Below are 14,029 nucleotides of genomic sequence, written 5' to 3' on the forward strand. Positions count from 1 at the left end.
GCCCGGCCCGACTGGCCGCACGGCGCAGAGGCCCGCCCCCGCTTGCGCGGCCAGCCCCGGAGGGGCGGGAGTGTCCGGGCGGTGGAGTCGCTGTGTCCTGGCGGCGTGGCGTGGAGCACCCGCCGGGGCCGCGGGAACGAGCGCCCCGCGGAACTGCTACTCCCAGAGCAGCCCGGACCCCCCATCTCCGCCCTGCTGCGCTCTCAGGCGCCGAGCACTACAACTCCCGGCATGCCGTGAACTTGACGGCCGCGCCTCCAGTGTGGAGTCCGGCCCCTCCCGGCCGCCCCGCTCTCCCGCCCCGTCCCCGCCGCTCTCCGCTCTCCGCGCGCGGAGCGGGGCCGCGAGCCATGGAGGAGACACCGCCCCCGCTGCTGGGCAGCCGCAAGCCGCACCTGGAGAAGCTGACCTTGGGGGCCACCCACATCCTAGAATCATCCCCAGGTGTGACAGAGGTGACCATCATAGAAAAGGCGCCTGCTGAATGTCACATGATTTCTTCATGGGAACAAAAAAATACCTGTGTGCTGCCTGAGGATCTGAAGAAGTTTTACCTGATGACCAACGGCTTCCACATGACATGGAATGTGAAGCTGGATGAACACACCATTCCATTGGGCAGCATGGCAATTAACAGCATCTCAAAACTGACTCAACTCAACCAGTCTTCCACGTACTCTCTTCCTAACGCACCAACTCTTGCAGACCTGGAGGATGATACACAAGACGCTAGTGAGAACCAGCCAGAGAAGCCTCAATTTGATTCTCGCAGTGCGATATTTGAGCTGGATCCTTGCAACCTGAATGGGAAGGTTTGCCTTGCCTACAAAAGAGGGAAACCAGCATTAGCACAAGACACTGAGATCTGGTTCTTGGACAGAGCGTTATACTGGCATTTTCTCACAGATACCTTTACTGCCTATTATCGCCTGCTTATCACCCACCTGGGCCTGCCCCAGTGGGAGTACGCCTTCACCAGCTATGGCATTAGCCCACAGGCCAAGCAATGGTTCAACATGTATAAACCCATCACCTACAACACAAACCTAATCACGGAAGAGACCGACTCCTTTGTGAACAAGCTGGATCCCAGCAAAGTGTTCAAGAGCAAGAACAAGACATTAATCCCCAAAAAGAAAGGGCCTGTTCAGCCTGCAGGTGGCCAGAAAGGGCCCACGGGTCCTCCTTCCACCTCTAAATCCACCTCTGGCTCTGGAAACCCTGTCCGAAAATGAGCGCCCCACCTCCAGCTCCCCGACAGCCCCACAGCGATGATTTCCAAGCACAGATGCCCCAGGCGTGGCCCAAGCCTCAGATTCTGTGTATGGAACCATAGTCCTCTCCCCATCCGAGTGACAAAATCCTAGGCTTTTACTGCCATTGGCTTGAGCCAGGAGTTGGAAGGGCATACTCAGCTCTCCCCAAGAATCCTTCTCTCATACCCCTTACAGCAGGTTGTGCCACCTACTAATTCTGGAAGCTGTGGAGAATGTAAGGTGTTGTGTAAGTGACTAAGTAGATCTATTAAGAGCTTTCTTTTCTTTCTACTCCAACCCCCTACCCCTCAGCAGTAATTAGAGAAGTCCCCCATAGAAACCACTGGTTTTGACCTATGAGGCATTAGAACTATGCTGCTCAACTGGTAGCCACTTTTTAAAGCAGCTAAATTTAAGCCATATTAAAAATGCAGTTCCTCAATTATATTAGCCACATTGGGAGTATTCATGTGGCTAGTGGAGTCTGTATTAGCACAGAGATGATGAAACATTTCTATCATCACAGAAAGTTCTATTGGGCAGCACTGCATTAGAATACTTTTGCATTACCCTTCCTCAGATCAGTTAATTTTTGTTAAAGAATAATGATACCTTAATTTGATGGGTTATAATATTCCAAGAAAAACCTTGAATATCCATTTTTATGTTCTTTATATCCTTCACCACAAACAGATCTTGCTTTGCTCATTTTCAGTTTCCTATAAAGTTTCTTGTTTCCAGTTTTGTGATGTGATATTTGTACATCTGCCAAAATTATCTTTCTCACTTTTTTTTTTTAAAGAAGAGGTGATTCTGCTGTACCATTAAAACCAAAACAAAACAAAACCTGCCAAGCATTGCTTTGCCAGGACTCTTCATGCACAGTTTTGATGAAATCAGTCACTGTTGACAAGAGCTTCCACCTGCTCTGCCTACTCACAACTGCTGAACAATTCATGGGGTAGCAGAAAAGGATAGAGAGGAACCAAGTTGTCAAGGATAATAGTTGAGGTTTAGTCTTCCAGAAGCATTTTTCTGCCAAAACTCATCAAAGGGAGAACCAGTAGTGCCAGATAAGAGATTCCAGCATTTAGTTCCTTCCCCAAGTCAGGGTTAGAAGGGGATTGAGAAGTTGTGTCATCTTCCACTGTGGCAGGTGTCCTTCCTCTAGAGCTCATGGAATCCCTGAATTATTTCTTGAGTCCTGGTCCAGTTCTCGATTTCACAAATGAAGCAGCAGAGGAGCCACGAAACAACGGTGCACTTCAAATCTGTGACAATCAGCTGGAACCCCCAAAGGGCTGTAGACAGAAGAGGGTTCCAATAAGGAAAGGTGTGAGACCTGCCTCAGGAGGAGCAGAGCACTCAAGAGCAGGAATGCCTACCTAATATGTAGGACCCCGTGCAAAATGAAGATGTGGGGCCTTTTGTCCAAAAATCAGGTAAACACTACCATTAAAAGTACGAATATGCAGTAGCAATTCTCATATCAGACAAAATAGACTTTAAAATAAAGACTATTACAAAAGACAAAGAAGGACACAACATAATGATCAAGGGATCAATCCAAGAAGAAGATATAACAATTGTAAATATTTATGCACGCAACATAGGAGCACCTCAATACATAAGGCAAATGCTAACAGCCATAAAAGGGGAAATTGACAGTAACAATCATAGTAGGGGACTTTAACACCCCACTTTCACCAATGGACAGATCATCCAAATTGAAAATAAATAAGGAAACACAAGCTTTAAATGACACATTAAACAAGATAGACTTAATTGATATTTATAGGACATTCCATCCAAAAACAACAGAATACACTTTCTTCTCAAGTGCTGATAGAGCATTCTCCAGGATAGATCATATCTTGGGTCAAAAATCAAGCCTTGGTAAATTTAAGAAAGTTGAAATCATATGAAGTATCTTTTCCGAACACAATGCTATGAGACTAGATATCAATTACAGGAAAAAATCTGTAAAAAATACAAACACATGGAGGCTAAACAATACATTACTAAATAACCAAGAGATCACTGAAGAAATCAAAGAGGAAATCAAAAAATACCTAGAAACAAATGACAATGAAAACACGATGACCCAAAACCTATGGGATGCAGCAAAGCAGTTCTAAGAGGGAAGTTCATAGCAATACAATCCTACCTCAAGAAACAAGAAAAATCTCAAATAACCTAAGATTACACCTAAAGCAATTAGAGAAACAAGAACAAAAAAACCCCAAAGTTAGCAGAAGGAAAGAAATCATAAAGATCAGATCAGAAATAAATGAAAAACAAATGAAGGAAACGATAGCAAAGATCAATAAACCTAAAAGCTGGTTCTTTCAGAAGATAAACAAAATTGATAAACCATTAGCCAGACGCATCAAGAAAAAAAGGGAGAAGACTCAAATCAACAGAATTAGAAATGAAAAAGGAGAAGTAATAACTGACAATGCAGAAATACAAAGGATCATGAGAGATTACTACAAGCAATTATATGCCAATAAAATGGACAACTTGGAAGAAATGGACAAATTCTTAGAAAAACACAACCTTCCAAGACTGAACCAGGAAGAAATAGAAAATATAAACAGATCAGTCACAAGCACTGAAATTGAACTGTGATTAAAAATCTTCTAAGAAACAAAAGCCCAGGACCAGATGGCTTCACAGGCGAATTCTATCAAACATTTAGAGAAGAGCTAACACCTATCCTTCTCAAACTCTTCCAAAATGTAGCAGAGGGAGGAACACTCCCAAACTCATTCTACAAGGCCACCATCACCCTGATACCAAAACCAGACAGAGATGTCACAAAGAAAGAAGATTACAGGCCAGTATCACTGATGAACGTACACGCAAAAATCCTCAACAAAATACTAGCAAACAGAATCCAACAGCACACTAAAAGGATCATACACCATGATCAAGTAGGATTTATCCCAGGAATGCAAGGATACTTCAATATACGCAAATCAATCAATGTGATAAACCATATTAACAAATTGAAGGAGAAAAACCATATGATCATCTCAATAGATGCAGAAAAAGCTGTTGACAAAATTCAACACCCATTTATGATAAAAACCCTCAAGAAAGTAGGCATAGAGGGAACTTACCTCAACATAATAAAGGCCATATATGACAAACCCACAGCCAACATCGTTCTCAATGGTGAAAAACTGAAACCATTTCCTCTAAGATCAGTAACAAGACAAAGGTGCCCACACTCACAACTATTATTCAACATAGTCTTGGAAGTTTTAGCCACAGCAATCAGAGAAGTAAAAGGAATCCAAATTGGAAAAGAAGAAGTAAAACTGTCACTGTTTGCAGACGACATGATGCATAGAGAATCCTAAAGATGCTACCAGAAAACTACTAGAGCTAATCAATGAATTTGGTAAAGCAGTGGGAAACAAAATAAATGCACAGAAATCTCTTGCATTCCTATACACTAATGATGAAAAATCTGAAAGAGAAATTAAGGAAACACTCCCATTTACCATTGCAACAAAAAGAATAAAATACCTAGGAATAAACCTACCTAAGGAGACAAAAGACCTGTATGCAGAAAACTATAAGACATTGATGAAAGAAATTAAAGATAATACAAACAGATGGAGAGATATACCATGTTCTTGTATTGGAAGAATCAACATTGTGAAAATGACTCTACTACCCAAAGCAATCTACAGATTCAGTGCAATCCCTATCAAACTACCACTGGCATTTTTCACAGAACTAGAACAAAAAATTTCACAATTCGTATGGAAACACAAAACACCCCGAATAGCCAAAGCAATATTGAGAAAGAAAAACGGAGCGGGAGGAATTAGGCTCCCTGACTTTATACTACAAAGCTACAGTAATCAAGACAGTATGGTACAGGCACAAAAACAGAAATATAGATCAATGGAACAGGATAGAAAGCCCAGAGATAAACCCATGCACATATGGTCACCTTATCTTTGATAAAGGAGGCAAGAATATACAATGGAGAAAGGACAGCCTCTTCAATAAGCAGTGCTGGGATAACTGGACAGCTACATGTAAAAGAATGAAATTAGAACACTCCCTAACACCATACACAAAAATAAACTCAAAATGGATTAAAGACCTAAATGTAAGGCCAGACACTATAAAACTCATAGAGGAAAACATAGGAAGAACACTCTATGACATAAATCACAGCAGGATCCTTTTTGACTCACCTCCTAGAGAAATGGAAATAAAAACAGAAATAAACAAATGGGACCTAATTAAACTTCAAAGCTTTTGCACAGCAAAGGAAACCATAAAAAAGACGAAAAGACAACCCTCAGAATGGGAGAAAATATTTGCAAATGAAGCAACCAACAAAGGATTAATCTCCAAAATATACAAGCAGCTCATGCAGCTCAATATCAAAAAAACAAACAACCCAATCCAAAAATGGGCAGAAGACCTAAATAGACATTTCTCCAAAGAACATATACAGATTGCCAACAAACACATGAAAGAATGCTCAACATCACTAATTAGAGAAATGCGAATCAAAACTACAATGAGGTACCACCTCACACCAGTCAGAATGGCCATCATCAAAAAATCTACAAGCAATAAATGCTGGAGAGGGTGTGGAGAAAAGGGAACCCTCTTGCACTGTTGGTGGGAATGTAAATTGATACAGCCACTATGGAGAACACTATGGAGGTTCCTTAAAAAACTAAAAATAGAACTACCATATGACCCAGCAATCCCACTCCTGGGCATATACCCTGAGAAAACCATAATTCAAAAAGAGTCATGTACCACAATGTTCATTGCAGCTCTATTTACAATAGCCAGGACAAGGAAGCAACCTAAGTGTCCATCGACAGATGAATGGATAAAGAAGATGTGGCACATATATACAATGGAATATTACTCAGCCATAAAAAGAAACGAAATTGAGTTATTTGTAGTGAGGTGGATGGACCTAGAGTCGGTCATACAGAGTGAAGTAAGTCAGAAAGAGAAAAACAAATACCGTATGCTAACACATACATATGGAATCTAAAAAAAAAAAAATGGTTCTGAAGAACCTAGGGGCAGGACAGGAATAAAGATGCAGACGTAGAGAATGGATTTGAGGACATGGGGAGGGGGAAGCATAAGCTGGGACAAAGTGAGAGAGTGGCATGGACATATATACACTACCAAATGTAAAACAGATACCTAGTGGGAAGAAGCCGCATAGCACAGGGAGATCAGCTTTGTATCCAGCTAGAGGGATGGGATAGGGAGGGTGGGAGGGAGATGCAGGAGGGAGGAGATATGGGGATATACGTATATGTATAGCTGATTCACTTTGTTATACAGCAGAAACTAACACACCACTGTAAAGCAATTATACTACAGTAAAGATGTTAAAAAAAATAACAAAAGAAAATACTATGCAGTTCAGGTCTAGAAAAGAGTTTGTTCACTTCCACTAAGTCCAATCTGGACACAGTACGCAAAAGAAAAAAACAATCTCTTGGAAAGGTACATTTTCTTAAAACTCTTCATGCACTGATATGTAACATTTGCTAAGGATTTATTTAGTGAAGGAAGCAAGGGAGAAGCCAGTATGCAGGGCATGCGTCAAGCATATATGATGACCTCTTCTGTGGATACCAGTCAGCCTCTTTCCCAGCCACACCTGTCATCACCAATGGGCCCATTAACAGTGGCCATGGTGGCAAGGATGGAGTTTATACATGGGCTCCACGATATGAACTCCCACTCACGAAAGCTGATCTGGCTACAACCACCACTGACTGCCCAATTTGCCAGTAGCACAGACTAACACTGAGTATGTGACAAGGCACCATTCCCCATCTAGTGACAGGTTGAAAGCACTGAACCACTTCCATTGTGGAAGGGGTAGTACTTTGTTCTTACTGAAATAGACACTCTGGGTATGGATTTGGCTTCCCTACTTGAGATGCTTCTGCCAAAACTACCATCCTGGGACTTATAGAATGTGTTACCCACTATCATGGTATTCTAACAACATTGCTTCTGATCAAGGAACTCACTTCTCAGCAAAAGAAGTGTAGCAATAAGCCCATGATCATGGAATCCACTTGTCTTACCATGTTGCCACCATCCAAAACATCTGGCTTAATAGAACAGTGGAAGGACTTTTTGGAGATTCAGTTACAGGGTGCAATACCTTGCAGAGCTAGGGCAAGGCTCTCCAGGAGGCTATATATGCTCTTATTCAGCATCCAATATATGATTATATTTCTCCCAGAGCTGGGATTCATGGGTCCAGGAATTGAGGAATGGAATTAGGTGTGGTACCACTCACTATCAGCCCTAATCAACCACTAGTAAAATTTCTGCTTCTCATCCCCATGACATCCCATCCTCAGTAGACCTCTGTCTGCTGGTCTAAAGTCTAAGATTCGAAGGTAGAAATGCTTTCTCCAGTAGACACAAAAATTACTTCATTGAACTGGAAGTTAAGACTGATACGCCACAACCCACTCCTTACGGTTCTAAATCAACAGCCAACGAAAGAGTTACTGTACTGGCTGGGGAGACTGATCCTAATTATCAAAGGGAAGCTGAGTTGCTACTACACAATAAGGAACAGTATGTCTGGAATACAGGTCTCTTAGGGTCTCTCTTAGTACTACTATTCCCTTTGACTAATTTCCATTAATCAATGGAAAACTACAACAACCCAATTAAGGCAGGAATGCTTAATGGCCCAGACCCCTCAGGAATGAAAATGCAAGTCACTTCACCAGGCAAAGAGCTACAATAAACTGAGGTTCTTGCTGAGGGCAAAGAGAATATGGAATGAGTAGTGGAATAAGGTAGCTATAAATGCCAGCTACAACCACATGACCAGTTATAAAAATGAAAACTCAGGACTTCCCTGGTGGCGCAGTGGTTACGAATCCACCTGCCAATGCAGGGGACACAGGTTCGATCCCTGGGCCAGAAAGATTCCACATGCCGCGGGGCAACTAAGCCCGCAAGCCACAACTACTGAGCCTGTGTGCCACAACTACTGAATCCCACATGCCTAGAGCCCGTGCTCCACAACAAAGAGAAGCCACCGCAATGAGAAGCCCGTGCACCGGAAAAAAGAGTAGCCCCCGCTCACTGCAACTAGAGAAAGCCCACACACAGCAATGAAGACTCAACGCAGCCAAAAAATAAATAAATAAATTTATTTTAAAAATAAAAAATAAATAAAAATGAGAACTATAATAGTTATGAGTACTTCCTTATTTTGTTATGAATATGTTTGTATGTATTTTAATAAAATATATTTGCCTTCTACCCTCTCTTATCCCCTTATCATCTAAGATGTATTACAATAGTTAACTTTATATCACAATAGTTAAGTGACAAAATATCAAGGATAAGAGTAAATATCACCCACGGACTTTGCATCCTCTTCTGGCAAAGGGTTAGTGTGTTTTCATGACATGCAGGGTAGCTGTGTCATGTTAGATGGAAGTATGACTTTGTTATTGTCTTTATTTGGAGATTAAATATGGCTTAAGGAGATGTGTATGGTTGCCAGGATGACAAGATGTAGACTGTCATGGTCAGTTCTATGTGTCAACTTGGCTAGGATGTGGCTCCAGTTATTCAATCAAACACTAATCTAGGTGTTACTGTGAAAGTACTTTGTAGATATGATTAGCATCTATTATCAGTGGACTCTTAAGTAGGGGAAATTACCCTAAATAATCTGGGTGGGCCTGATTCTATCCGCTGAATGGTCTTAAGGGCAGAACCAAGGTTTCCCTGAAGAAGAAATTCTGCCTATGCCTGAAGCTTCAGCTCATGCCGGAGAGTTCCAGCTAGACCTTACTGATAGCCTGCCCTACAGATAGATATAGATATATAGTATACATATAGATATTATATAGATATATAGATATATCTTGCTTGCACATGACTATCTTGGCAAAATTCACAAGAAACTGGTATTGTTATTTGCCTTCTAAGAGGGAACTTGGTGGCTGGGAGATAGGAGAGAGACATTTTTCACTGTACACTTTTAGTAACTTTGAATTTTGAACTACCTGAATGTATTAGCTATTCAAAAAAGTTTTTTTATTTTAAAGTTATATAATTCCTTGAGAGAGCATGGTTCTAATTCTCACTAATTTCCTCTTCCCTTTTCCTTATATTCAGGTCTTATCTATGTCCATCTAGGTATACTGGCCCAAAACACTTTCTAAACACACAACTTTCAAAGTGTGACTCCTTAAAAACTATCCATATCTTGAAAGGGTCAATGGACAACATAATCTTAAAAGACTTTGAAATTGTTCAAGAGTCCATATTCGCCAAACTTTGGTGCTACAAGCAGTATGAGGTAATTTATGAAAATAAACCTCTATAGGGAGAATTTGCTAGTTGCTTCAATGGTGTGTATAAAAATATTGTGGAGATTCACTTTGAAATAGCAAAACATCAAAGAAACAAGTGAGCACTCAATTGCAGCCCAACAGGGAGCCCCATTACACTATGTTACAGGGTAATCACTCATCTTTAGTGTTTCCTGGGATTTTGGAATGTCATTTGAAGCCATGTAACTTTATGGTGATGCATTGATCACGATGAATTTCTGCAGTGTTAAATGACAGATGTTGTTATAAAAAAATAAATACACCATTTCCGTATCAGACATAATCTCCAATTCGGATCCTTACTATTAAAGATGAAAATATGGGGAACTAACCCTCCATCAATAAAATGGCAGGGAATAGAAAGCCAACATACAAATGACACAGAGGGAAACTATAAAACAGCCCCGTCACTAGCATGACACTAGAGGTCAGACTGTGAGTTTATCCACTGATGTGTCACTTTGTCACTGATTTTACTGTAAGAAAAATGCTGTATCTGTGGATTACAAGGTGGGAAATAAGGAATTGAATAAATTAGCTTCTTGTGCTTCCAGAAGAAAATTAATTAAAATAACAGCTGGATTAATAAGCAGGTAAAAGTTGTTTAAAGACAAAGATTACTGGGAGCTCAGTTGTATCAAACCTCTTAGAGAGTACACAGTCCATGGCAAATCATGACAACTGTAGCCAGCTATCAGGCACTGTACAGTTATCTGGGTTTGCTAGCACTATGGCAATCAAACATAAACTCTGAAAAAAAACACAAAATCAGTATGTTTTCTACTCATAGCCCGACAGAAAATAGGTAAGACTTTCCTAAGCAAAGCACAAAACCAACAAGCCATAGAGGAATATACTGACAGATTAAACTACATCAAAATATTGACAGATTAAAAAACATCCATAGAAGTTCACAAGCAAGTGAAAGATATACATAAAATATTTATAATTCATATAATAGGCAAATTATATGTCTAGTAAATAAAGTGCTCCTAAAAATCAAGAAAAAAAAAGAGGGCAACAGATAATGAGCAAAGGATAGGCATGGGCAATTCATAGAAATGGAAATAAGAATGGCCAATAAGTGTTTGGAAAAATGTTTAATCACATTAATAATCAAGAAAAAGTAAACTAAATCAACAATAATATATCACTGTATGCTCAGCCTATAAAATCAGCTTCATCAGCCTGTAAAATATCAAAACTGTATGATTCCCAGTGTTATTACTGTGTAAAAATGAGAACTCTGTGTGAGTGCAAATTAGTATAGCCCTTATGGAGAACAATTTAGGAGTATTATCAAATTTTAAAATGTGAATTCCATTTGACTTAGCAATTCCACCTCTAAGGATATCTCTTGGAGATATATTTAGATATATGATTGAGGAGTGTACACTGCATTAATGCTGTTCACAGTAAAAAAAAATGGAAAATAAAGGTCCATTAGAAAGGAAAGTAGTTAAATATGTACATGCATACCTTGAACATCTATTCAGTGGTTAAAAAAATTGAAGTAGACCCATATGTACAAATGTGGAAAGATCTGCAAGACATAGTACATGAAAAGCAAGCCAAATTTATGATACATATGAAATGGATATATTCCATATATGTACATTATGTAAATCTATAAATGCATGGGGGAAATCTGAAATTATAAACACCAAACAGTTAACAGTGGTTTCTTCTGGGGAGGAGAGTTGGATACAGGACAAAAAGTGAAAGCGGGCTTTCACTTTTTATTCTTTATTCTTCTATGTTACCTAAATCTTAATTTTTATAACATGGTGTAGTGGGCTAAATGGTACCCTCAAAAATATGTGTCCTATGATACTTAGTCTTACGTGTTAACGTAGCTAGACTAAAGTATTCAGTTATTTAATCAAACACTAATCTAGTTGTTTCTGTGAAGGTATTTTGTAGATGTGGTTAACATCTTGATTGTTGGCTTTAACGGAGCTTACCCTTGATGCAGTGGGTGAGCCTCATCCAATCAGTTAAGGCCTTAAGAGTAACCGCTGTGGTTTCCCAGAGAAGAGATTCTGCCCCAAGACTGTAACATCAATTTCTGCCTGAGTTTTGAGCCAGCCCACCTGACCTACAGATTTCAGACTTGCAGACTCTCAAATGAGCCAGTTCCTTGAGAGAGAGAGAGAGAGAGAGAGAGGAGAGAGAGGGACCTCCTCTTCATTCTGTTTTCTGGAGAACCCTGATTAATACATATTCTAACATCTGGAACCTGTAAATATTACCTTGGTTGGAAAAGGTTTTTTGCAGATGTGACTAAGTTAAGGATCTTGAGATGAGAAGATCATCCTGAATAATCCAGGTGGGCCCTAAATGTCATCACAAGTGTCCTTATAAGAGAGAGGCAGAGGGGGTGTGACACAGAGAAGCAGATGTTGAGACAGAGGAAGAGATCGGAGTGGTGTGACAAATCATGGACTGCCAGCTGCCACTAGAAGCTGGAAGAGGCAAAAAAACAGATTCTCCCCTCCCTGAAGAGTCCAGTGGGTGTATGGCCCTGCCAACACTTTGATCTTGTCCCAGTGATACTGATTTTGAACTTCTGGCCTCCAGAACTGTGAGGGAATACATTTCTGTTGTTCGAGCCATCAAGTTTTTGGTAATTTGTTATAGTGGCCAAGGACACTAATATGCGTGGACATATTCATATAGTACTTGTATAAAAAATAAAAATCAAAGACTTCTTTCAGGACTAGAGAAGTGACCATGGTATCACAGAAAGAATGGGATCTTTGGATTCAGACAGACTTGAACTCTAATTCATGCTCATCACTAGCTACATGACTTCAAAAAAAAAAATCACTTAAATTCTGAGTCTCAGTTTCCTCATCCATGAAATGGGGTAATAATACCTACTGTGGTAGGCAAAGCAATGGCCCCCAAGACGTCCATTTCTTAAACCTGGAACCTGTGAATATGCTATGATACATGGCAATGGGGACTTTGCAAATGTGATTAAGGATTATGAAATGGAAAGATGATCTTAGATTTTCCTGGTGGGCCCAGTGTAGTCACAGTGTTCCTTAAAAGAGAGAGGTAGAAGGGTCAGTGTCAGAGAATATATGACAATGGAAAAAGGTCAGAGGGAGGCTGAGATTTGCAGATGCTGTGTTACTGGCTTTAAAAATAGAGGGACAGGCCCCCAGCCAAGGAAGACAGGCAGCCTCTAGAAGCTGGAAAAGGCAAGGAAGTGGATTCTACCCTAGAGTCTCCAGAAGAAATGTAGCCCTGCTGATACCTTGGTTTTTAGCCTGGTGAAACCCATTTCAGACTTCTGACCTCCAAAGCTGTAAGCTATTCCTGTTGTTTTAAGCTGCTAAATGTGTGGTAATTTGTTACAGGAAATATAGGAAACTAATACACCTACCTACCAGAGTCATGAGGATTAAAAGGATTCTTTTAATTATGGCAATATTTATTATTAGAAGAGGCTATTTTTTAAAAATGATTCTGGGAAGTAACTTATCTATACATAAACCATCTCTATAAGCCAAAAATACTTCTATTCAACTGTTCAGATTTTCAAAAAGTCAAAAGTACAGAGTTCATTTTTGTGTATTCAATTCTCCATCTGTAGAGTAGATTTGCCTTCCACATATCTCCAGAGGGTTAGATATCATTAAAAAAATATTTAATTTCCTGGCTTCCTGACCTTGAAGTCCATATTCAAGGAAGGCCTTTGGCCAAGAAAACTGAATAACTTCTGTGCATTTTTCTAGTTTTTATCCAAAGGAGACGGACCCAAAGCTTATTTCTTTTTCTGAAGGTTTGCCAAGTTTTCTTTGAATGTAAAAATTATCTTCAGTTTGTTCCAGAAGCCAATATCTCTCAAACTCCATGCAAGTGAGTATAAATTCTAGAAAGATGCAGTAAAATATCCATCTGACCTCTACCTACATCTAACCTTCCATTCCCTAGTCTCTTTGACCATCAGCACATTTCAAGCATCACGTGGCTCGTTTTGCACCTCTACCTGACAGTCAGTCATCAACTGAGCTCTGACTTGCCCTCCAGGATCCCTCTTCTCTAGACCCTCTCCCATACTTTATTGCCAGTCCCAACTCTGGATAAATTCCCCCACCTTCCTTCTCTGTACCTTCTCTGTGCCCAGGAGCTTTGCCAATGTTAGTCTCTGTATGGTCAGGCCATTCAAGATGGCTGTTCTCTCATTCTCCGTCCATCCCCTGCTTGACCAGTCCCTGCTTCACTCACATGACTATCCAATCCTCTTAATTATAGGGCTTAATTAGTCCCCGGTAGCTGAGGAGCCCACCTGACATCAACTCCCGCTATAAATGGTAGCCTCCTTCTCCCCCAAATAGCAAAGACTGCTGCAGTGCCTGGCGCACA

The 14,029-nt window shown here is 40.4% G+C and overlaps 1 protein-coding gene across 1 annotated transcript; it reads left to right on the forward strand.

The window, feature by feature from the left end:
• Positions 1-350: 350 nt before the first annotated feature.
• On the forward strand, positions 351-1,235 carry LOC118894575 (tubulin polyglutamylase complex subunit 2-like). The gene has a single exon (XM_036850899.1). It carries the CDS (start codon positions 351-353, stop codon positions 1,233-1,235), a length of 885 nt encoding a protein of 294 aa, XP_036706794.1.
• Positions 1,236-14,029: the final 12,794 nt, after the last annotated feature.

This window comes from Balaenoptera musculus, chromosome 4 (assembly GCF_009873245.2).
Source record: "Balaenoptera musculus isolate JJ_BM4_2016_0621 chromosome 4, mBalMus1.pri.v3, whole genome shotgun sequence".
Classification (NCBI taxonomy): Eukaryota; Metazoa; Chordata; class Mammalia; order Artiodactyla; family Balaenopteridae; genus Balaenoptera; species Balaenoptera musculus.

Excerpts from the sequence above, each read along its gene's own strand:
- LOC118894575 (XM_036850899.1), top strand. The coding sequence starts at position 351 with ATGGAGGAGACACCGCCCCCGCTGCTGGGCAGCCGCAAGCCGCACCTG.